The 26,435-nt window shown below is 39.2% G+C and overlaps 1 protein-coding gene across 1 annotated transcript in view; it reads right to left on the minus strand.

The window, feature by feature from the left end:
- Positions 1–26,435, minus strand: part of STK32A (serine/threonine kinase 32A) — a 462,487-nt gene that overhangs the window by 22,574 nt on the left and 413,478 nt on the right. The window contains exon 11 of the mRNA XM_053717146.1: positions 19,408–19,536. Within this exon, the coding sequence (XP_053573121.1) occupies positions 19,408–19,536 (129 nt within the window). The remainder of the gene's footprint in view (positions 1–19,407; positions 19,537–26,435) is intronic.

Consider the following 26,435-nt stretch of genomic DNA (forward strand, 5'->3'; position numbering starts at 1 on the left):
GTGTTAGGTTTAATTGTAGGTAATTATAGGTATTTTATTTAATTAATTTAATGATAGTATAGTGTTAGGTTTAATTGTAACTTAGGTTAGGATTTATTTTACAGGTAATTTTGTAATTATTTTAACTAGGTAGCTATTAAATAGTTCTTAACTATTTAATAGCTATTGTACCTGGTTAAAATAATACAAAGTTGCCTGTAAAATAAATATTAATCCTAAAATAGCTACAATGTAATTATAATTTATATTGTAGCTATATTAGGATTTATTTTACAGGTAAGTATTTAGCTTTAAATAGGAATAATTTATTTAATAAGAGTTAATTTATTTCGTTAGATTAAAATTATATTTAACTTAGGGGGGTGTTAGTGTTAGGGTTAGACTTAGCTTTAGGAGTTAATACATTTATTTGAATAGCGGTGAGCTCCGGTCGGCAGATTAGGGGTTAATAATTGAAGTTAGGTGTCGGCGATGTTAGGGAGGGCAGATTAGGGGTTAATACTATTTATTATAGGGTTAGTGAGGCGGATTAGGGGTTAATAACTTTATTATAGTAGCGGTGCGGTCCGCTCGGCAGACTAGGGGTTAATAAGTGTAGGCAGGTGGAGGCGACGTTGAGGGGGGCAGATTAGGGGTTAATAAATATAATATAGGGGTCGGCGGTGTTAGGGGCAGCAGATTAGGGGTACATAGCTATAATGTAGGTGGCGGTGCTTTGCGGTCGGCAGATTGGGGTTAATTATTGTAGGTAGCTGGCGGCGACGTTGTGGGGGGCAGATTAGGGGTTAATAAATATAATACAGGGGTCGGCGGTGTTAGGGGCAGCAGATTAGGGGTACATAAGTATAACGTAGGTGGCGGTCAGCAGATTAGGTTAAAAAAATTTAATCGAGTGGCGGCGATGTGGGGGGGCCTCGGTTTAGGGGTACATAGGTAGTTTATGGGTGTTAGTGTACTTTAGAGTACAGTAGTTAAGAGCTTTATGAACCGGCGTTAGCCCAGAAAGCTCTTAACTACTGACTTTTTTCTGCGGCTGGAGTTTTGTCGTTAGATTTCTAACGCTCACTTCAGCCACGACTCTAAATACCGGAGTTAGAAAGATCCCATTGAAAAGATAGGATACGCAATTGACGTAAGGGGATCTGCGGTATGGAAAAGTTGCGGCTGAAAAGTGAGCGTTAAACCCTTTTTTGAGTGACTCCAAATACTGGAGTTAGCCTAAAACCAGCGTTAGGAGCCTCTAACGCTGGTTTTCACGGCTAACGCCAAACTCCAAATCTAGCTGTAATTTTCCCCACTTTAAGTTATTATGAAGTCAGCTAAATCACCTTTTACAGTTCTACAACCATTATTTTAAGATTATTAGCCACAAACAAAGAGTAATATACATATAATAAATAAATTAACAACAGTGGAGTGATATTTTTTTTTATCATTCATGAGTACAACTTAAAAGTAAAACGGACACAAGCGAAAGACTCAGGAGAGCTAACTTCTGGACTTCTATGGAGTATGCTAAAGAAAGCCTTTTGATTTTTTCGTTCGTGCGCTAACCTGAAGCTGCGCTAGACCAACTACACTAAAGCTGAAGGTGGGCTTGAAATTTTTACATTCCTATGTTTTCCACTTAGAAAATGGTCTTTTTATTTCTATATATAACCGTCTATGGTAAAATATATATATATATATATATATATATATAGCTATATATCTATATGAATATACAGGTGGCCCTCGTTTTACAACGGTTCAATTTACACCGTTTCAGAATAACAACCTTTTTTTCCAGTCATGTGACTTCTATTGAAAAGCATTGAGAAGCAGTGCATTTATTAAAATAACCAGTAGGTGGAGCTGTCCTCTTGTGTTGCAGCAAAGCCAAGCAAGCTGAAATTTATCAGTTTAACCAGACCTGAGCTATCAAGCAGATTTCAAAGGAACAAGATCTTCCTGTCTAAATCAGTCCAGATTGGAATGTATAGAAATAACTGTTTGCAGAAAAATGCAAGTGAAGTCTGTTGTGTGATTATTTTATTAGGTTTATAATGCTGTTTAGCAAATGTTTTTGTTCATTTAACTTAGTTTAATTATGTGTTGTGTGATTATTTTATTAGGTTTATAATGCTGTTTAGCATTTAAAGTCTTCATTTCAAAGCTTTAAAAATAATGTATTAGGTGTTACTTATGACAATTTTGAGAGGGGTCTGGAACCTAACTCCCTCACTTCCCATTGACTTACATTATAAACTGGGTTTCAATTTACAACGGTTTCGATTTACAACCATTCCTTCTGGAACCTAACCACGGCGTAAACTGAGGGCTACCTGTATACAGATACGCACATACACATATATATATGTTTAGATATATATTGTTTATACAGATTTATATATATATATATATATATATATATATATACACATATGGATGTTTTCTTCCTATCTTCATTTATATATATATATATATATATACATATACATATATACAGGGAGTGCAGAATTATTAGGCAAATGAGTATTTTGACCACATCATCCTCTTTATGCATGTTGTCTTACTCCAAGCTGTATAGGCTTGAAAGCCTACTACCAATTAAGCATATTAGGTGATGTGCATCTCTGTAATGAGAAGGGGTGTGGTCTAATGACATCAACACCCTATATCAGGTGTGCATAATTATTAGGCAACTTCCTTTCCTTTGGCAAAATGGGTCAAAGAAGGACTTGACAGGCTCAGAAAAGTCAAAAATAGTGAGATATCTTGCAGAGGGATGCAGCACTCTTAAAATTGCAAAGCTTCTGAAGCGTGATCATCGAACAATCAAGCGTTTCATTCAAAATAGTCAACAGGGTCGCAAGAAGCGTGTGGAAAAACCAAGGCGCAAAATAACTGCCCATGAACTGAGAAAAGTCAAGCGTGCAGCTGCCAAGATGCCACTTGCCACCAGTTTGGCCATATTTCAGAGCTGCAACATCACTGGAGTGCCCAAAAGCACAAGGTGTGCAATACTCAGAGACATGGCCAAGGTAAGAAAGGCTGAAAGACGACCACGTTTTCTCTGTGAAAAAAATCACAAAAAGACAAAGGCGCCTCCTAGTGTAATACAGTTGGTGAAAGAGATTTGATAGGTAATCAAAAAGGTACTCACAAGTGGAGCAGCACCCAATTGTGCTAAATCAAACAGACTGGGATCTCACAGTGTCCCAGCTCACTGACACTGCAAGGAAACTGGTTTCTCCAATGTCTTGCCGGACTGACAGAGCTCAGACTCTCACAAAGAGGTTTACATAAAACCAAATTTTATTAATAAAATAAAAATCTCAGTGTCTCATGACACTAGATATTAAAAGAACAAGCAACGCGTTTCTCAGACTGCTGTCTGTTTCATCAGGCTTCTATTGATACAATGAGAGTACTGGCTTAAATAAAAACATATGACCAATCCCAGTTCATTAACACCTGACACACCCAACCAGGTGTACTAAGACCTAATTGGTCTCAATATAACCACTGACATAATAAACAAAATAGAATAACAATCTCTAAACATCTAAAAACATTTTAAAAAATTAATCATGAGAATGAGTATATATACATACACACACATGCACATACATATATACATACATATATATATATACACACATACACATATACACATAAGGGTTAACATAATGAGTCTATCCAATCTTGTGAACAAGGTCTTATCATAGACATATATATTCCTTTAAAATAAAATTACTAAAACTTGACCCACATTACCTCTGTATTAAAACTGTAAAAACAAAAGTCATAATAAAATGTTAAAATACAATATATTTGTCAAAACGGAACCTATGTGCATTCTATGCTTAATTACAGATATGTATATAAATAGAAAGATATTAAGCAATGTGTGCATTATAATAATCTTATTTCCATTATTGCCTCTAATTATGACTTTTGACATATGTTTTTAAAAATACCTTTTTTCATTCAGATCAGCAATGTACAATTTGCTCTAAGTTTGTCTGATCCTAAGACGACCACCACTGAACAAGAGACACAAGCTGAAAGGTTTTATGGACTGATGAAATGAGAGTGAGTCTTGATGGGCCAGATGGATGGGCCCGTGGCTGGATTGGTAAAGGGCAGAGAGCTCCAGTCCGACTCAGACGCCAGCAAGGTGGAGGTGGAGTACTGGTTTGGGCTGGTATCATCAAAGATGAGCTTGTGGTTCCTTTTCGGGTTCAGGATGGAGTCAAGCTCAACTCCCAGTCCTACTGCCAGTTTCTGGAAGACACCTTCTTCAAGCAGTGGTACAGGAAGAAGTCTGCATCCTTCAAGAAAAACATGATTTTCATGCAGGACAATGCTCCATCACACGCGTCCAAGTACTCCACAGCGTGGCTGGCAAGAAAGGGTATAAAAGAAGAAAATCTAATGACAGGGCCTCCTTGTTCACCTGATCTGAACCCCATTGAGAACCTGCGGTCCATCATCAAATGTGAGATTTACAAGGAGGGAAAACAGTACACCTCTCTGAACAGTGTCTGGGAGGCTGCGGTTGCTGCTGCACGCAATGTTGATGGTGAACAGATCAAAACACTGACAGAATCCATGGATGGCAGGCTTTTGAGTGTCCTTGCAAAGAAAGGTGGCTATATTGGTCACTGATTTGTTTTTGTTTTGTTTTTGAATGTCAGAAATGTATATTTGTGAATGTTGAGATGTTATATTGGTTTCACTGGTAAAAATAAATAATTGAAATGGGTATATATTTGTTTTTTGTTAAGTTGCCTAATAATTATGCACAGTAATAGTCACCTGCACACACAGATATCCCCCTAAAATAGCTATAACTAAAAACAAACTAAAAACTACTTCCAAAGCTATTCAGCTTTGATATTAATGAGTTTTTTGAGAACATGGTTGTTGTTCAATAATAAAATTAATCCTCAAAAATACAACTTGCCTAATAATTCTGCAACTCCCTGTATATATATTATATATATATATATATATATATAAATATATATATATATATATATATATATATATATATATATAAATAATCTGGCCATTGTGGTTATAAAAAAAAGTTAGTATTTTGTGTTGCTGGAGACTGAAGCAATTTGATATTGATTTACAAGTCCAAATTCTTTTTACAGATTTTGCCATATCTCTTCTTTTGACTAATAGTTTCTGTATTTTTATTCTTTTCCCTTTCTGGGAGAGTTCCCAGTAGATTATTGCTCCAATCAGGTCCTAACACTCGGCTAGATTTAGAGTTCTGCGGCCAAAGGGGTGCGTTAGCTACGCGTGTATTTTTCCCCCCGCACCTTTTAAATACCGCTGGTATTGAGAGCTCTCTGAAGGGCTGCGTTAGGCTCCAAAAAGGGAGCGTATAGCATAATTTACCGCCACTTCAACTCTTAATACCAGCGGTGCTTACGGACGCGGCCAGCTTCAAAAACTTGCTCGTGCATGATTCCCCCATAGGAAACAATGGGGCTGTTTGAGCTGAAAAAAAACCTAACACCTGCAAAAAAGCAGCGTTCAGCTCCTAACGCAGCCCCATTGTTTCCTATGGGGAAACACTTCCTAAGTCTGCACCTAACACCCTAACATGTACCCCGAGTCTAAACACCCCTAACCTTACACTTATTAACCCCTAATCTGCCGACCCCGCTATCGCTGACACCTGCATTTTATTATTAACCCCTAATCTGCCGCTCACTACACCGCCGCCACCTACATTATACCTATGTACCCCTAATCTGCTGCATCTAACATCGCCGACCCCTATATTATATTTATTAACCCCTAATCTGCCCCCCCCAACGTCACCGCTACCTTACTTACACTTATTAACCCCTAATCTGCCGCTCCGTACACCGCCGCAACCTACGTTATCCCTATGTACCCCTAATCTGCTGCCCCTAACACCGCCGACCCCTATATTATATTTATTAACCCCTAATCTGAGGCCCCCAACGTCGCCGCCACCTACCTACAATTATTAACCCCTAATCTGCCGACCGGACCTCACCGCTACTATAATAAAGTTATTAACCCCTAATCCGCCTCACTCCCGCCTCAAAAACCCTATAATAAATAGTATTAACCCCTAATCTGCCCTCCCTAACATCGCCGACACCTAACTTCAAGTATTAACCCCTAATCTGCCGACCGGACCTTGCCGCTAGTACTCTAATAAATGTATTAACCCCTAAAGCTAAATCTAAACCTAACACTAACACCCCCCTAAGTTAAATATAATTTTATTCTAACGAAATAAAATAATTCTTATTAACTAAAGTATTCCTATTTAAAGCTAAATACTTACCTGTAAAATAAACCCTAATATAGCTACAATATAAATAATAATTATATTGTAGCTATTTTAGGATTTATATTTATTTTACAGGCAACGTTGTATTTATTTTAACCAGGTACAATAGCTATTAAATAGTTAATAACTATTTAATAGTTACCTAGTTAAAATAATTACAAAATTACCTTTAAAATAAATCCTAACCTAAGTTACAATTAAACCTAACACTACACTATCAATAAATTAATTAAACTATCTACAATTATCTACAATTAAATCAACTAAACTAAATTACAAAAACAAACAAACACTAAATTACAAAAACAAACACTAAATTACAAAAAATAAAAAAAATTACAAGAATTTTAAACTAATTACACCTACTTTAAGCCCCCTAAAAAAATAACAAAGCCCCCCAAAATAAAAAAATGCCCTACCCTATTCTAAAATAAAAAGAAAACAGCTCTTTTGCCTTACCAGCCCTTAAAAGGGCATTTTGCGAGGCATGCCCCAAAGTAAACAGCTCTTTTGCCTGTAAAAAAAACATACAATACCCCCCCAACATTACAACCCACCACCCACATACCCCTAATCTAACCCAAACCCCCCTTAAATAAACCTAACACTAAGCCCCTGAAGATCTCCCTACCTTGTCTTCACCACGCCGGGTATCACCGATCCGTCCAGGAGAGGGTCCGAAGTCTTCATCCTATCCGGCAAGAAGAGCTCCTCCAGAGGGTCCAAAGTCTTCATCCTATCCGGGCAGAAGAGGACATCCGGACCGGCAGACATCTTCATCCAGGCGGCATCTTCTATCTTCTTCCATCCGGCGCGGAGCGGGACCATCTTCAAGCAGCTGACCCGGATCCATCCTTCATCACCGACGGACTAACGACGAATGAAGGTTCCTTTAAGGGACGTCAGCCAAGATGGCGTCCCTCGAATTCCGATTGGCTGATAGGATTCTATCAGCCAATCGGAATTAAGGTAGGAAAAATCTGATTGGCTGATTGAATCAGCCAATCAGATTCAAGTTCAATCCGATTGGCTGATCCAATCAGCCAATCAGATTGAGCTCTCATTCTATTAGCTGTTCCGATCAGCCAATAGAATGCAAGCTCCATCTGATTGGCTGATTGGATCAGCCAATCGGATTGAACTTTGGCTGATTGAATAAGCCAATCAGATTCAAGTTCAATCCGATTGGCTGATCCAATCAGCCAATCAGATTGAGCTTGCATTCTATTGGCTGTTCCGATCAGCCAATAGAATGCAAGCTCAATCTGATTAGCTGATTGGATCAGCCAATCGGATTGAACTTGAATCTGATTGACTGATTCAATCAGCCAATCAGATTTTTCCTACCTTAATTCCGATTGGCTGATAGAATCCTATCAGCCAATCGTAATTCGAGGGATGCCATCTTAGATGACGTACCTTAAAGGAACCTTCATTCGTCGTTAGTCCGTCGGTGAAGAAGGATGGCTCCGCGTCGGCTGCTTGAAGATGGTCCCGCTCCGCGCCGGATGGAAGAAGATAGAAGATGCCGCCTGGATGAAGATGTCTGCCGGTCCGGATGTCCTCTTCTGCCCGGATAGGATGAAGACTTTGGACCCTCTGGAGGAGCTCTTCTTGCCGGATAGGATGAAGACTTCGGACCCTCTTCTGGACGGATCGGTGATACCCGGCGTGGTGAAGACAAGGTAGGGAGATCTTCAGGGGCTTAGTGTTAGGTTTATTTAAGGGGGGTTTGGGTTAGATTAGGGGTATGTGGGTGGTGGGTTGTAATGTTGGGGGGGGGGTATTGTATGGGTTTTTTTACGGCAAAAGAGCTGTTTACTTTGGGGCATGCCCCGCAAAAGGCCCTTTTAAGGGCTGGTAAGGCAAAAGAGCTGTTTTCTTTTTATTTTAGAATAGGGTAGGGCATTTTTTTATTTTGGGGAGCTTTGTTATTTTTTTAGGGGGCTTAGAGTAGGTGTAATTAGTTTAAAATTCTTGTAATCTTTTTTTATTTTTTGTAATTTAGTGTTTGTTTGTTTTTGTAATTTAGTGTTTTGTTTTTTTTGTAATTTAGTTTAGTTGATTTAATTTTAGATAATTGTAGATAGTTTATTTAATTAATTTATTGATAGTGTAGTGTTAGGTTTAATTGTAACTTAGGTTAGGATTTATTTTAAAGGTAATTTTGTAATTATTTTAACTAGGTAACTATTAAATAGTTATTAACTATTTAATAGCTATTGTACCTGGTTAAAATAAATACAAAGTTGCCTGTAAAATAAATATAAATCCTAAAATAGCTACAATATAATTATTATTTATATTGTAGCTATATTAGGGTTTATTTTACAGGTAAGTATTTAGCTTTAAATAGGATTAATTTATTTAATAAGAATTATTTTATTTCGTTAGAATAAAATTATATTTAACTTAGGGGGGTGTTAGTGCTAGGGTTAGACTTAGCTTTAGGGGTTAATACATTTATTAGAGTAGCGGCGAGGTCCGGTCAGCAGATTAGGGGTTAATACTTGAAGTTAGGTGTCGGCGATGTTAGGGAGGGCAGATTAGGGGTTAATACTATTTATTATAGGGTTTTTGAGGCGGGAGTGAGGCGGATTAGGGGTTAATACATTTATTATAGTAGGGGTGAGGTCCGGTCGGCAGATTAGGGGTTAATAATTGTAGGTAGGTAGCGGCGACGTTGGGGGGGGCAGATTAGGGGTTAATAAATATTATGTAGGGGTCGGCGATGTTAGGGGCAGCAGATTAGGGGTACATAGGGATAATGTAGGTGGCGGCGGTGTGCGGTCGGCAGATTAGGGGTTAAAAAAATTTAATAGAGTGGCGGCGATGTGGGGGGGCCTCGGTTTAGGGGTACATAGGTAGTTTATGGGTGTTAGTGTACTTTAGAGCACAGTAGTTAAGAGCTTTATGAACCGGCGTTAGCTCAGAAAGCTCTTAACTACTGACTTTTCTCTGCGGCTGGAGTCTTGTCAGTAGAGGGTCTACTGCTCACTTCAGCCAAGACTCTAAATACCAGCGTTAGAAAGATCCCATTGAAAAGATAGGATACGCAATTGGCGTAGGGGGATCTGCGGTATGGAAAAGTCGCGGCTGGAAAGTGAGCGTTAGACCCTTTCATGACTGACTCTAAATACCAGCGGGCGGTAAAAACCAGCGTTAGGACCCCATAACGCTGGTTTGGATGGCTAACGCAGAACTCTAAATCTAGGCGTATGTTTTGTGAACTTTTAGAATTGTTACAATTTTAACAGAGAACATTTTCTGTTCCTTTACTGAATAAACAGCATAATAGAACTCTGTTTATACTTTGACTAGACCCTCTCACTACATGCTGAAATGCACCTCCAAATATTGCCCAGATCTCCTGCACAACAGGCTGTAATGCTCGTGGGATACTCGACCAGTAGTCTTGTTAGCCGGAAAGATAGGGAATAGCCCAGAGCAGAGAAAGTTAGCAAGGAAAGCAGCACTCACAAATGTAGTGAGAGAGAGCGCTTTGGGACAGTACTGCAGTCGTTCTAAAACATAGGTGTCTAGACTCACCTAGAAAATAGCATATGTGAAAACAAGTGTCTAAAGCGCCAAACAGTAGGGTAGGAATGGTATTTATTACAACATAATAACTAAAAACCTTTATTACAGTGGTAAACAGATAAAACAATATGCTTTAAAATCAACCTCTGCAGATCAACCTTTTAGCTATTATGTTGTAATAAATACCACTCCTACCCTACTGTTTGGCGCTTTAGACACTTGAAAACAGCACTCACCACAGGCAGGTTAGTCTTCAGCGGCAATGGTAGAGCAGTCCAAGGTAAACCACTAGAATAGTCAGGCAAGCAGGGTTTGGCAATGGTAAAGCAGTCCGAGGACAAACCACTAGAATGGTCAGGCAGGCAGGGTTTGGCAATGGTAAAGCAGTCAAAGGGCAAACCACTAGAATGGTCAGGCAGGCAGGGTTTGGCAACAGAGAGGCAATCCAGAATAATAGGGGTTAATAGGCAGAGTAGTCAGGCAAGCGGAGTTCAGCAGCAGTAAATCAATTCAGCAATTTAAGGGTTAACAAGCAGAGTAGTCAGACAAGCAGAGTTCAGCAGCAGAGTATCAGTCCAGCAATTTAGGGGTTAAACAGGTAGAGAAGTCAGAAAAGCAGAGTTGAACAGCAGTGTATCAAGTCAGCAATTCAGGGGTATAACAGACAGAGTAGTCAGATAGGCAGGCTTCAAACACAATAAGGCAATATAGCAGTAACTATCTATCACACCCAGGAGCACACAAAGTAACACCTATACTTGGGCAGAGATATATTGTTTTGAATAGGCTTACATAGGCACAGGATTCGCGCCACAGACGTCCGGACCAGCATCAGTGAGAAAGGAGCGTGCCACGATGACGCCAGTGCCGCACTCAATCCAGGCCCGACACAGCCCTTGGAAAAGAGCAGGGAAGGAGACACTGCGCCCCTAGCAACGGCTAGAGCGGCGCAGCGTGACACCTCCAACCCCATGCCTATGCTGCTGCTATGCTTCATATATGGCTGCAGATAGGCATCAATTCACTTCTTGACAGTGCTTCTAACATACTGGTGTCTATGTAAAACAATAATGTCAGATTTTGACATCACTCAATAATAGGTTCTACCATAGGTTGCCACTCTATGCTTTATAGCAGTGATGGCTAACTTTGGCACCACTGATGTTTCCGAACTACATTTCCCATGATGTTCAGTTAGATTGCAAGAGTGCCTTAGCATCATGGGAAATGTAGTTTTGAAACATTGGTGTGTTAGCCATCACTGCTTTATAGTGTTTAATGTATGCCAGTCTCATATGCGTCTTGCCTTTCTGCAAGAATGGTTTCTGAGTTACAACATATCTTTCAAGGCCATTGGTGCCAGACTACTCAGTTGCAAGCAAGCACCTCAATGGATTTCCTTTCTGGATTTAAATACTACTAATCAGGTGCATTCAAGATTTGTTATTGTTTTATGGCATATTATGGGCTCAGCATACTAAGAAGTGTAACCTGCTTTTAAGCACATGCAAGCCCGCTTTCCACAAAGTTCTTGTGAAATGCTGGTGCAATGCCGCCCCTGCAGATTCACGGCCGCTAGCAGGGGGTGTCAATCAACCCAATCGTATTCGATCGGGTTAATTTCTGGTGATGTCTGTCCGCCGCCTCAAATCAGGTGGGCAGGTTATGGAGCAGTGGTCTTGTGTTTCCGGCGAGCCTGAAGGCTCACCAGAAACATGGGGCATCAAGCTCCGTACAGAGCTTGATAAATATGCCCCATAGTCATGACAGTCAAAGATTCAAAGGCAGGCAGAAAGTATCCAAACTTTGGCAATGTCACAAGCAGAAAATACAGCAACAAGCAGGAACAGGAAAGACGCTAATACCAGAGCAAGGAGTAAAGGCATGGGCAGCTCAATATTTAGGCAGAGAGCGATTCTCTGATTGGCTAGCATCCAGAGGTGGTAGAGCTGTGAGACACAAATACTGGTGATAATATTCTTCTTTAACACCTTGAGTGCTACCAACGGCTCTGAGCCGTCGCAAATTGTCTCAATCAGGTGCTAACGATGGCTCAGAGCCGTCGCTAGCACTCTCTCACCTTGAGGGAGATCTGGGGGCTCCCACCTGATCCTACCCCAGCAATAGATATACATATGTCCACAGCACTGTGTCTTTCAAATCTCTTTATTCTCTGTACATAACAGGTATATAAACAGCGACGTTTCGAGTGTTGCCACTCTTACTCATGCCTGAGTAAGAGTGGCAACACTCGAAACGTCGCTGTTTATATACCTGTTATGTACAGAGAATAAAGAGATTTGAAAGACACAGTGCTGTGGACATATGTATATCTATTGCTGGAATTGGGGGGACTTGGCAGGACCCTGTCTTCACTTGCACTGCACTCCTAAGTTGCTGTACTAATCATTGTGTACCTGATCCTACCCCGGTGATCTGGCCTGCATAGTGACAAGCTTCACGTTTTGCGTGGTGACGTATCTGTAGCTGCTTAGATGCCTGAGATACAGGTAAGCCTGTATCTCAGGCATCTAAGCAGCTACAGACCCCCAAGACACCCATTGTTGGAAAGGTAATCGCCTAACCTTTCCAACGGTATAAGTCTTGGGGATCTGAAAAAAAAAAGTTAAATAAATATATATTTAAAAAATAAAATCCCTCAAATCCAGATTAGCACCCAGGTGGGAAAGTGCTTAGGTTAAACCCCTCCAAGTAAGGATCCTCTAGTGGCACAAACAGAGCAAGCCAGACTCTGAACCTGGAGTCTCTGCTTCTATCCCTGGTAGGCACAGTGAAGAAAGTCAAAAGTGGCGTCCTGCCGTGCAGTTTATATGTTAGCATGAACAGAGTTTATGGGATCCTGACAGTAGCTTATGGGATCCTGACAGTATCTTATGGGATCCTGACAGTAGCTTATGGGATCCTGACAGTATCTTATGGGATCCTGGCATTTGGTCTGTTTAAGGATTACCCTCCTGCTGTCCTCACTGTTTCCTGATATTAATTCTCTGTGTAATTGGTTTCAGACAGAAAATCAGGTAATCTATTTATTACCTTATATGAGATTACAGAAATGTGTTGCTTGGTGTGGATCTTAGCATTTTTTCTCATAGGACACAATGATCAAAAACTGACTGGCGTTTTGATGGGCCCTAAATTTTATGAGATTACCAACCAGCCATTTTATTTTCTATGTCGGTATAACTCTACATTATATGTTCAAGTGTTACCCTTGTTTTGATCACGATAAGGCCCTAACCAAAGTTAAATATAGTATCTTCATCATTAGGTATAAGCAGCGCTATTTATTTATACTGCAGGCAGATGATTCAGTCCTATAAGACCATGGTATTATGCTTCTATTTTTTGTATGGTTACTTTACCAAAATATAAAAAAATTGAGGTTTACATTGTGAGACCCAAAAGTGGTCTCTTCCCTACATGATACCTTCTATTATTATTGGCACTGTTATTTGAGGTTCAAGAGAGGCCTCATGAGTTCTATTTAGAAGGTTTTAGTGCATATAGCTATTCTATATTAATATTACCAGTTTTGTTTACTTCTTATAATTATGTAGCACAAAAGGTTTTCAAATATTTATTATTTCTGTATAGAAATGTGGAGTACAGTATGTTCTAATTCTGCTTTGAATCCTTCTTGTGAATCTGTATGCCTGCTTTGAAAAAAAAAAAAATCTCACCAACAAGGAGAAAAATCCCCTTCAATCCCAGAACTCTGCATTGCAAGATAAACAGCTCTCAAACTAAATTTTGCCTGTCTATTTTTTTTTGAGGGATCTCGCAGTACTGCCAAGACTTCTTACATAGGGCCCGATGATCTAAAATTGGTCAGATCAGACCTGTTATTTCTCGTTGACCCTCGTAGGGACGGACCTGGTGGAATTATAGTAGAAAACGCGAGTGGTGAGATGTCTCCTATTGAAAGTAATGGAGGTCACTGGAAAGGGGCAATTTGTTCCATAGAGCAAAGTTAGCATTGGGCAATGACGCACTTTAAAAAGTAAATCCTACAGCCAATATATAGCACATTACACTGCTTTTTGCCTATAGCATTACCTATATTTTCATATGCATGTGGTTTTCTTTTAGGGTTGTAAGTATTTTGAGTGTTTTGAGAAAAGCTCGCCACCTTTTAATTTGCGAGAAAAAACAGAGAGATCTGTAGTGTGAAAATCTTTACAGAATTAAAGAGACAATTTCATATGTAAAGTCAGACCGTATCAGATATTTTGTACTTATAAGTATGAATTTCTGCATGTTTTGCGCATTTAGTGTACTTAAATTACAATTTACAATGTTCATATTTAATATGATTTATTCCAGTGTAATTTACATACAAATGTTTTGTTTTTGATCAAATTTGATTTTTGGTGAAAAATTCTGTTACGAGTTTTGATGCACCTTAACAATTCAATTTGTTTTGTAAGATATTTAAAATACAAATTTTATTGTGCAATTTTCTAATATCTGCATCTCCTGCCCATAAGAAAATGCAGTATACGCCCCTTAGTCAGACACCCTGTTCCCAGGGTAAAAAGTGGCTCTAGATCATTCCACCAGAGAAATATAAGTACTGGCGACCATGCTTTAATAATCTCACCAGCCCAGAGAACTTTTGATCATCAGGCTCATAATCTTGCGAGAGCTGAGAGCTTTAGATCATCAGGACCTTATACTGCTCTGGTCTGCCTGTGGTCTTTTTGTGATGATCATTTCTACCGAATTTAGTATTTGACCTCCTACTTCTTTGTAATCAGCCTTTGAATCATCACTCTGTACTATTTACTCCTTTCCTGCTTTAATACCTGTGTATTATACTGCTTTAGTTATCATGGTATTGGCAATCTAAAATAGATTTTCCAGCTTTGAAGCACTTCTTCTTCCAACTACCTTGTTTCTCATGTACTGGACTGAGCTTGTGCAACCAGATTGTTCCATCCTTCAAAGTACAGTACTGCTTGTTCTAGCTACTTTGCATGCAATACACTGAACTAAGCATCTGTACCCATATTGCTCCAGCTTTGCAGTACTCCTTGTTCCAGTCACTAGCGGCTAGATTTAGAGTTCTGCGGCCAAAGGGGTGCGTTAGCTACGCATGCTTTTTTTCTCCCGCAGCTTTTAAATACCGCTGGTATTTAGAGTTCACAGAAGGGCTGTGTTAGGCTCCAAAAAGGGAGCGTAGAGCATATTTACCGCCACTGCAACTCTAAATACCAACGGTGCTTACGGATGCGGCCGGCTTCAAAAACGTGCTCGTGCACGATTCCCCCATAGGAAACAATGGGGCTGTTTGAGCTGAAAAAAAACCTAACACCTGCAAAAAAGCAGCGTTCAGCTCCTAACGCAGCCCCATTGTTTACTATGGGGAAACACTTCCTATGTATGCACCTAACACCCTAACATGTACCCCGAGTCTAAACACCCCTAACCTTACACTTATTAACCCCTAATCTGCCGCCCCCCGCTATCGCTGACCCCTGCATATTATTATTAACCCCTAATCTGCCGCTCCGTACACCGCCGCAACCTACGTTATCCCTATGAACCCCTAATCTGCTGCCCCTAACACCGCCGACCCCTATATTATATTTATTAACCCCTAATCTGCCCCCCACAACGTCGCCGCCAGCTACCTACAATAATTAACCCCTAATCTGCTGACCGGACCTCACCGCTACTATAATAAATGTATTAACCCCTAATCCGCCTCACTCCCGCCTCAATAACCCTATAATAAATAGTATTAACCCCTAATCTGCCCTCCCTAACATCGCCGACAGCTAACTTCAAGTATTAACCCCTAATCTGCCGACTGGACCTCACCGCTACTCTAATAAATTTATTAACCCCTAAAGCTAAGTCTAACCTTAACACTAACACCCCCCTAAGTTAAATATAATTTAAATCTAACAAAATAAATTAACTCTTATTAAATAAATTATTCCTATTTAAAGCTAAATACTTACCTGTAAAATAAACCCTAATATAGCTACAATATAAATTATAATTATATTGTAGCTATTTTAGGATTAATATTTATTTTACAGGCAACTTTGTATTTATTTTAACCAGTTACAATAGCTATTAAATAGTTAATAACTATTTAATAGCTACCTAGTTAAAATAATTACCAAATTACCTGTAAAATAAATCCTAACCTAAGTTACAATTAAACCTAACACTACACTATCAATAAATTAATTAAATAAACTACCTACAATTATCTACAATTAAACCTAACACTACACTATCAATAAATTAATTAAATACAATACCTACAAATAGATACAATTAAATAAACTAGCTAAAGTACAAAAAATAAAAAAGAACTAAGTTACAAAAAATAAAAAAATATTTACAAACATTAGAAAAATATTACAACAATTTTAAACTAATTACACCTACTCTAAGCCCCCTAATAAAATAACAAAGCCCCCCAAAATAAAAAACCCTATTCTAAATTAAAAAAGTTCAAAGCTCTTTTACCTTACCTGCCCTCAAAAGGGCCTTTTGCGGGGCATGCCCCAAAGAAAACTGCTCTGTTGCCTGTAAAAGAAAAATACAACCCCCCCCAACATTAAAACCCACCACCCACATACCCCTAATCTAACCCAAACCCCCCTTAAAAAAATCTAACACTACCCCCCTGAAGATCATCCTACCTTGAGATGTCTTCACTCAGCCGAGCGACCGATGGAACTGAAGAGGAAATCCGGAGCGGCAGAAGTGATCCTCCAAGGGGTGCTGAAGAAATCTTCCATCCGATGAAGTGATCCTCCAAGCGGCGCTGAAGAAGTCTTCCATCCGGGCGATGTCATCTTCCAAGCGGGGTCTTCAATCTTCTTTCTTCAGGATCCATCTTGCAGACCTCCGACGCGGAACATCTTGCTGGCCCGACGGACTACCGACAAATGAAGGCTCCTTTAAGGGACGTCATCCAAGATGGCGTCCCTCGAATTCCGATTGGCTGATAGGATTCTATCAGCCAATCGGAATTAAGGTAGGAAAATTCTGTTTGGCTGATGGAATCAGCCAATCAGATTCAAGTTCAATCCGATTGGCTGATCCAATCAGGCAATCAGATTGAGCTCGTATTCTATTGGCTGATCGGAACAGCCAATAGAATGCGAGCTCAATCTGATTGGCTGATTGGATCAGCCAATCGGATTGACCTTGAATCTGATTGGCTGATTTTCCTACCTTAATTCCGATTGGCTGATAGAATCCTATCAGCCAATCGGAATTCGAAGGACGCCATCTTGGATGACGTCCCTTAAAGGAACCTTCATTCTGTTTTAGGACGTCGGAAAAAGAGGATGGATCCGCGCTGGAGGTCTTCAAGATGGAGCCGGTCGTCAATGGATGGAAGAACATAGAAGATGCGGCTTGGATGAAGATGTTTGCCGGTCCGGATCTACTCTTCTGCCCGGATAGGATGAAGACTTCTGCCCAAAGATGGAGTTCTTCAGCCGCCGCTTGGATCAAGACTTCAGCCGGAGGATGGACGTCACTCTTCAGCCCCCGCTTGGGCTTGGATGAAGACTTTGGAGGCTCTTCTGGATTGATCGGTGAACCCGGTGTGGTGAAGACAAGGTAGGGAGATCTTCAGGGGCTTAGTGTTAGGTTTATATAAGGGGGGTTTGGGTTAGATTAGGGGTATGTGGGTGGTGGGTTGTAATGTTGGGGGGGGTATTGTATGTTTTTTTTTTACAGGCAAAAGAGCTGAATTCTTTGGGGCATGCCCCGCAAAGGGCCCTTTTAAGGGCTGGTAAGGTAAAAGAGCTTTTCTATTTTAATTTTAGAATAGGGTAGGGCATTTTTTTTTATTTTGGGGGTCTTTGTTATTTTATTAGGGGGCTTAGAGTAGGTGTAATTAGTTTAAAATTGTTGTAATATTTTTCTAATGTTTGTAAATATTTTTTTATTTTTTGTAACTTAGTTCTTTTTTATTTTTTGTACTTTAGTTGGTTTATTTAATTGTATTTATTTGTAGGTATTGTATTTAATTAATTTATTGATAGTGTAGTGTTAGGTTTAATTGTATTTAATTGTAGGTATTTTATTTAAGTAATTTATTGATAGTGTAGTGTTAGGATTAATTGTAATTTAGGTTAGGATTTATTTTACAGGTAATTTTGTAATTATTTTAACTAGGTAGCTATTAAATAGTTATTAACTATTTAATAGCTATTGTACCTGGTTAAAATAAATACAAATTGCCTGTAAAATAAATATTAATCCTAAAAAAGCTACAATATAATTATTCGTTATATTGTAGCTATATTAGGGTTTATTTTACAGGTAAGTATTTAGCTTTAAATAGGAATAATTTATTTAATAAGAATTATTTTATTTCGTTAGAATAAAATTATATTTAATTTAGGGGGGTGTTAGTGTTAGGGTTAGACTTAGCTTTAGGAGTTAATACATTTATTAGAGTAGCGGTGAGGCCCGTTCGTCAGATTAGGGGTTAATAATTGAAGTTAGATGTCGGCGATGTTAGGGAGGGCAGATTAGGGGTTAATACTATCTCTTATAGGGTTATTGAGGCGGGAGTGAGGCGGATTAGGGGTTAATAACTTTATTATAGTAGCGGTGAGGTCAGATTAGGGGTTAATTATTGTAGGTAGCTGGCGTTGTGGGGGACAGATTAGGGGTTAATAAATATAATATAGGGGTCGGCGGTGTTAGGGGCAGCAGATTAGGGGTACATAAGTATAACGTAGGTGGCGGCGGTGTGCTGTCGGCAGATTAGGGGTTAAAACATTTTAATAGAGTGGCGGCGATGTGGGGGGGACCTCGGTTTAGGGGTACATAGGTAGTTTATGGGTGTTAGTGTACTTTAGAGCACAGTAGTTAAGAGCTTTATGAACCGGCGTTAGCCCAGAAAGCTCTTAACTCCTGACTTTTTTCTGCGGCTGGAGTTTTGTCGTTAGATTTCTAACGCTCACTTCAGCCACGACTCTAAATACTGGCGTTAGAAAGATCCCATTGAAAAGATAGGATATGCAAATGGCGTAGGGGGATCTGCGGTATGGAAAGATCGCGGCTGCAAAGTGAGCGTTAGACCCTTTAATGACTGACTCCAAATACCAGCGGGCGGTAAAAACCACCGTTAGGACCCCCTAACGCTGGTTTTGACGGCTACCGCAGAACTCTAAATCTAGGCGTATGTTTATTATTCACTGGTCTGAAATATATTTATTATTGCTGCATTGCCCACTATATAAACACTGACATTGACATATATTCTGCTAAAGAGCAAAAATGCAGCCGAGCTGGGTACTTCTGCATTCTTTAGCTTTAAAACTTATTTGTATGACATTCTCTGGCAAAACAACCATAAAACTGTAGGGCAATTTATATTTTCTTGAACTTTTGTTAATTTGGAGCCAATTAGAAAAGATAAAAAGTAATGAAATCAATTAAAGGATCTTCTATTTATTTCCCTTCTACTTAGACAATGAACACTATTAAAAATAATTGTTGTTACAGTCGTACGTGCACTTCCTTACCAGAGCAGGGCGACTTTTTCCAGTGTCTTTCACTCTTTTTGCTAAACGTTTCTTTTTCTTGTGCAGAGGTTTAGATTCTAATATCATTTCTTCAAGCTCAAATGTTGGATCACAGTTAAGTCGTCCTTTCTGTTAAAAGAAATAAGTTAAAATTATTTTTCCCAATAAGTCAACACAGAAGTATTATTAAAGGGACATAATACTCATATGCTAAATCACTTAAAAATTAATGTAGTATAAATGTAAAAAGCTGACAGCAAAATATCACCTGAGCATCTCTACATAAAAAAAGGAAGATATTTTACTTCACAATTTCCTCAGCTCAGCAGAGTAAGTTCTGTGTAAAAAGTTATACTCAACTGCTGCTCAGCTGCAGGTAAAAGAAAAAAAAAATGAAGAAATGAACAGCAGCCAATCAGCATCAACAGTGCTGAGGTCATGAACTCTTTTACTGTGATCTCATGAGATTTCACTTAACTCTCATGAGATTTCGTTGTAAACTTCCTTACACTGAATAGGGAAATAAGATGAGTGTGCATGTAACCTCGCTCCTTCCGCTGTCCTGGGACAGATATACTGATTTGCTGCTTAGAAGTCATTTACAATGGGATGTGGCTACTGTGAAACTTTTGAGGTAAAATATATTTCTTTTTTACATAGAGATGTTCAGGTGATATTTTCTAGTCAGCTTTTTACAGCTATGCTGCATCGCTTTCAAGTGTTTAAACATTTGGGTATTATGGCCCTTTAAGCTTTGCATTGCCCTAGACCAATTGTAACGTGCTGTACAAACTTTTATTTCAGCCTTTTCTACCGTGTAATTTGTAATTAATTGTTGCCTTGTTCCTTGTACACCCATAGGGGCATATTTATCAAGCTCCGAATGGAGCTTGATGCCCCATGTTTCTGGCGAGCCTACAGGCTTGCCAGAAACAGCAGTTATGAAGCAGCGGTCACAAAGACTGCTGCTCCATAACTTGTCCGCCTGCTTTAAATACGATCGGGTTGATTGACACCCCCCTGCTGGCGGCCCATTGGCCGCGAGTCTGCTGGTGCAATGCTGAATACGGCGAGCGTATTGCTCGCCGTATTGCTCGCCGTATTCAGCGAGGTCTGTCGGACCTGATCCGCACTGTCGGATCAGGTCCGACAGACCTTGTTAAATAGGGGCCATAGTATTAGGTAGCCATCACAAAAATAAGGTAGCTCAGAAATTAGTGTTGCGCTATTGTTATTCCAATATTGTGCCAGTGTTAACATAAGAGTGCATTACAAGATGAAGGTAAACGTGTTTGCTTGAGCGCAAAAAAATATTGTTCGTTGTCTTAGCGTGACTGAAAACCTCACCTAAATAGTTACAAAAAAATGTGCACCAAACACAACATAAATACATTAATATAAAGTTTCAAATTAGCAAAAAACCAATGGCACTACTTATTATATAGATGTTTATAAGAAGCTCTTTATAACTTCTGTCTTCATTGAGTTAATTATAAACTCTGTGATACAGAGACAGTAAGTTTGTGGTGCTGTGTATTTAGGAAAACTTGAAACAAATTTTAGGTGAATTAAGTATTCACCAAGAAAGAATACACATATAGCACTCTTGAGCTTATAGCAAATAATTGCAATGAGGAAACTGTCTGTTGTTCACAACAAGTGATTTAGTTAGTGATCATCGAGGTGAAAGAAAGGAAGATCATAAAATGTAACTTTTATTTGTTTATTTATTAAAAAAGGGGGGGAGGACACACAATTAAAAACACACACAATATGGACTCATGCGTAAAATAATCTAGTGTATCTATACAATATGTTGCCTTTGTTAATTGGAAATTGAATTTAAGACCTCTATGAGAATCTAGATTGAAGGTGTTATGACTTTCAAGTATACTGGTTATGAGAATACACAATTGTGAAAAGAATAACACAGTTTTGTGATATTTGTGTTCACTTATTCCTATTATGTGTTATTGACTCATATCATTTGATTTAGCTATCATGGATCAAACAAGTATATATCCAGAAATGATCTAGTATACTGGCTAATTTTGACAACCTAGTTGGAATCTTAGTTGAATAAAGTTAATTTCTACATTAATTTCCACACTTAGGCCTAGATTTGGAGTTTGGCGGTAAAAGGGCTGTTAACGCTCCGCGGGCTTTTTTCTGGCCGCACCATAAATTTAACTCTGGTATCGAGAGTTCAAACAAATGCTGCGTTAGGCTCCAAAAAAGGAGCGTAGAGCATTTTTTACGCAAATGCAACTCTCGATACCAGAGTTGCTTACGGACGCGGCCAGCCTCAAAAACGTGCTCGTGCACGATTCTCCCATAGGAAACAATGGGGCTGTTTGAGCTGAAAAAAAACCTAACACCTGCAAAAAAGCAGCGTTCAGCTCCTAACGCAGCCCCATTGTTTCCTATGGGGAAACACTTCCTACGTCTGCACCTAACACTCTAACATGTACCCCGAGTCTAAACACCCCTAACCTTACACTTATTAACCCCTATTCTGCCGCCCCCGCTATCGCTGACCCCTGCATATTTTTTAACCCCTAATCTGCCGCTCCGTAAACCGCCGCAACCTACGTTATCCCTATGTACCCCTAATCTGCTGCCCTAACATCGCCGACCCCTATATTATATTTATTAACCCCTAATCTGCCCCCCTCAACGTCGCCGACACCTGCCTACACTTATTAACCCCTAATCTGCCGAGCGGACCGCACCGCTACTATAATAAAGTTATTAACCCCTAACCCGCCTCACTAACCCTATCATAAATAGTATTAACCCCTAATCTGCCCTCCCTAACATCGCCGACACCTAACTTCAATTATTAACCCCTAATCTGCCGAGCGGACCTCACCGCTATTCTAATAAATGTATTAACCCCTAAAGCTAAGTCTAACCCTAACACTAACACCCCCCTAACTTAAATATAATTTACAGCTAACGAAATAAATTAACTCTTATTAAATAAATTATTCCTATTTAAAGCTAAATACTTACCTGTAAAATAAACCCTAATATAGCTACAATATAAATTATAATTATATTATAGCTATTTTAGGATTAATATTTATTTTACAGGCAACTTTGTAATTATTTTAACCAGGTACAATAGCTATTAAATAGTTAAGAACTATTTAATAGTTACCTAGTTAAAATAATAACAAATTTACCTGTAAAATAAATCCTAACCTAAGATATAATTAAACCTAACACTACCCTATCAATAAAATAATTAAATAAACTACCTACAATTACCTACAATTAACCTAACACTACACTATCAATAAATTAATTAAACACAATTCCTACAAATAAATACAATTAAATAAACTAGCTAAAGTACAAAAAATAAAAAAGAACTAAGTTACAAAAAATAAAAAAATATTTACAAACATAAGAAAAATATTACAACAATTTTAAACTAATTACACCTACTCTAAGCCCCCTAATAAAATAACAAACACCCCCAAAATAAAAAATTCCCTACCCTATTCTAAATTAAAAAAGTTACAAGCTCTTTTACCTTACCAGCCCTGAACAGGGCCCTTTGCGGGGCATGCCCCAAGAAAATCAGCTCTTTTGCCTGTAAAAGAATAAATACAATACCGCCCCCCCCAACATTACAACCCACCACCCACATACCCCTAATCTAACCCAAACCCCCCTTAAATAAACCTAACACTAAGCCCCTGAAGATCTTCCTACCTTGTCTTCACCATCCAGGTTCACCGATCCGTCCTGAAGAGCTCCTCCGATGTCCTAATCCAAGCCCAAGCGGGGGGCTGAAGAGGTCCATGATCCGGTCAAAGTCTTCATCCAAGCGGGGCAGAAGAGGATCTTCCATCCGATTGAAGTCTTCATCCAGGCGGCATCTTCTATGGTCTTCCATCCGGAGCGAAGCGGCAGGATCCTGAAGACCTCCAGCGCGGAACATCCATCCGGACCGACGACTGAACGACGAATGACTGTTCCTTTAAGGGACGTCATCCAAGATGGCGTCCCTCGAATTCCGATTGGCTGATAGGATTCTATCAGCCAATCGGAATTAAGGTAGGAATTTTCTGATTGGCTGATGGAATCAGCCAATCAGAATCTAGTTCAATCCGATTGGCTGATCCAATCAGCCAATCAGATTGAGCTCGCATTCTATTGGCTGATCGGAACAGCCAATAGAATGCGAGCTCAATCTGATTGGCTGATTGGATCAGCCAATCGGATTGAACTTGATTCTGATTGGCTGATTCCATCAGCCAATCAGAAAATTCCTACCTTAATTCCGATTGGCTGATAGAATCCTATCAGCCAATCGGAATTCGAGGGACGCCATCTTGGATGATGTCCCTTAAAGGAACCGTCATTAGTCAGGAGACAACGGAAGAAGAGGATGGATCCGCGTCGCCTGCTTCAAGATGGACCCGCTCCAAACCGGATGGAAGAAGATCGAAGATGCCGCTTGGAGAAGATGTTTGCCGGTCCGGATGTCCTCTTCTTGCCGGATAGGAGGAAGACTTTGGAGCCTCTTCTGGACCTCTTCAGCACTGGATGATGGATCGCCAACCCCCGCTTGGGTTGGATGAAGATGTTGGAGCCAGGACGGATCGGTGAACCTGGTATGGTGAAGACAAGGTAGGAAGATCTTCAGGGGCTTAGTGTTAGGTTTATTTAAGGGGGGTTTGGGTTAGATTAGGGGTATGTGGGTGGTGGGTTGTAATGTTGGGGGGGGTATTGTATTTATTCTTTTACAGGCAAAAGAGCTGAAATTCTTGGGGCATGCCCCGCAAAGGGCCCTGTTCAGGGCTGGTAAGGTAAAAGAGCTTGTAACTTTTTTAATTTAGAATAGGGTAGTGAATTTTTTATTTTGGGGGGCTTTGTTATTTTATTAGGGGGCTTAGAGTAGGTGTAATTAGTTTAAAATTGTTGTAATATTTTTCTTATGTTTGTAAATATTTTTTTATTTTTTGTAACTTAGTTCTTTTTTATTTTTTGTACTTTAGCTAGTTTATTTAATTGTATTTATTTGTAGCAATTGTGTTTAATTAATTTATTGATAGTGTAGTGTTAGGTTAATTGTAGGTAATTGTAGGTAGTTTATTTAATTATTTTATTGATAGGGTAGTGTTAGGTTTAATTATATCTTAGGTTAGGATTTATTTTACAGGTAAATTTGTTATTATTTTAACTAGGTAACTATTAAATAGTTCTTAACTATTTAATAGCTATTGTACCTAGTTAAAATAAATACCAAGTTGCCTGTAAAATAAATATTAATGCTAAAATAGCTATAATATAATTATTATTTATATTGTAGCTATATTAGGATTTATTTTACAGGTAAGTATTTAGCTTTAAATAGGAATAATTTATTTAATAAGAGTTAATTTATTTCGTTAGATGTAAATTATATTTAAGTTAGGGGGGTGTTAGTGTTAGGGTTAGACTTAGCTTTAGGGGTTAATACATTTATTAGAATAGCGGTGAGCTCCGGTCGTCAGATTAGGGGTTAATAATTGAAGTTAGGTGTCGGCGATGTTAGGGAGGGCAGATTAGGGGTTAATACTATTTATTATAGGGTTAGTGAGGCGGATTAGGGGTTAATAACTTTATTATAGTAGCGGTGCGGTCCGCTCGGCAGATTAGGGGTTAATAATTGAAGTTAGGTGTCGGCGATGTTAGGGAGGGCAGATTAGGGGGTTAATACTATTTATTATAGGGTTAGTGAGGCGGGTTAGGGGTTAATAACTTTATTATAGTAGCGCTCAGGTCCGCTCGGCAGATTAGGGGTTAATAAGTGTAGGCAGGTGTCGGCGACGTTGAGGGGGGCAGATTAGGGGTTAATAAATATAATATAGGGGTCGGCGGTGTTAGGGGTAGCAGATTAGGGGTACATAGGGATAACGTAGGTGGCGGCGCTTTGCGGTCGGAAGATTAGGGGTTAATTATTTTAAGTAGCTGGCGGCGACGTTGTGGGGGGCAGGTTAGGGGTTAATAAATATAATACAGGGGTCGGCGGGGTTAGGGGCAGCAGATTAGGGGTACATAAGTATAACGTAGGTGGCGGTCGGCAGATTAGGGGTTAAAAATTTTAATCGAGTGGCGGCGATGTGGGGGGGCCTCGGTTTAGGGGTACATAGGTAGTTTATGGGTGTTAGTGTACTTTAGGGTACAGTAGTTAAGAGCTTTATGAACCGGCGTTAGCCAGAAAGCTCTTAACTCCTGCTATTTTCAGGCGGCTGGAATTTTGTCGTTAGAGCTCTAACGCTCACTTCAGAAACGACTCTAAATACCGGCGTTAGAAAGATCCCATTGAAAAGATAGGATACGCAAATGGCGTAGGGGGATCTGCGGTATGGAAAAGTCGCGGCTGAAAAGTGAGCGTTAGACCCTTTAATCACTGACTCCAAATACCAGCGGGCGGCCAAAACCAGCGTTAGGAGCCTCTAACGCTGGTTTTGACGGCTACCGCCGAACTCCAAATCTAGGCCTTAGTTAGCTGGTTGTCAATATTACTGTTGGACTAATAGGGATTATATATATATATATACAATGCATACTATGTTGTATGAAGTTGTTTTTTCAAAATAACAAGTATTTTTGGGTATATATATAGTAAAAATTGTAAATCCTTATATGTAGTGTTAACACTTGTTTTTTGTTACACTAAATTATTTAATGCTATATTATTAAATTTGCTTTGCTAGTATCAAAGGTGTCTATATATATTTTGCGCTGATATATACAATAATTTGGTTACATACCCTTGTAGATAGTATGACTATGATTGTTGCAGTTTTTGCTCTTAGTGAGCTTTAATGCAACTATGTTTGTTAACCCATACAATTATGTGTATTTTTGTATGTTTTGCACCATGTTAGAAATATTTATATATGTATTTTAATAAATGTAAGTTGCAAAACCACTGTTGAATACTTGTTTTATGGGTAACTTTATTGATCTAGCTACAGTTAACACACTGTTGCTTTAAGTTAACATAGTCATACTGTTTATGTTGG

The sequence above is a fragment of the Bombina bombina genome, chromosome 6 (genome assembly GCF_027579735.1).
Source record: "Bombina bombina isolate aBomBom1 chromosome 6, aBomBom1.pri, whole genome shotgun sequence".
Classification (NCBI taxonomy): Eukaryota; Metazoa; Chordata; class Amphibia; order Anura; family Bombinatoridae; genus Bombina; species Bombina bombina.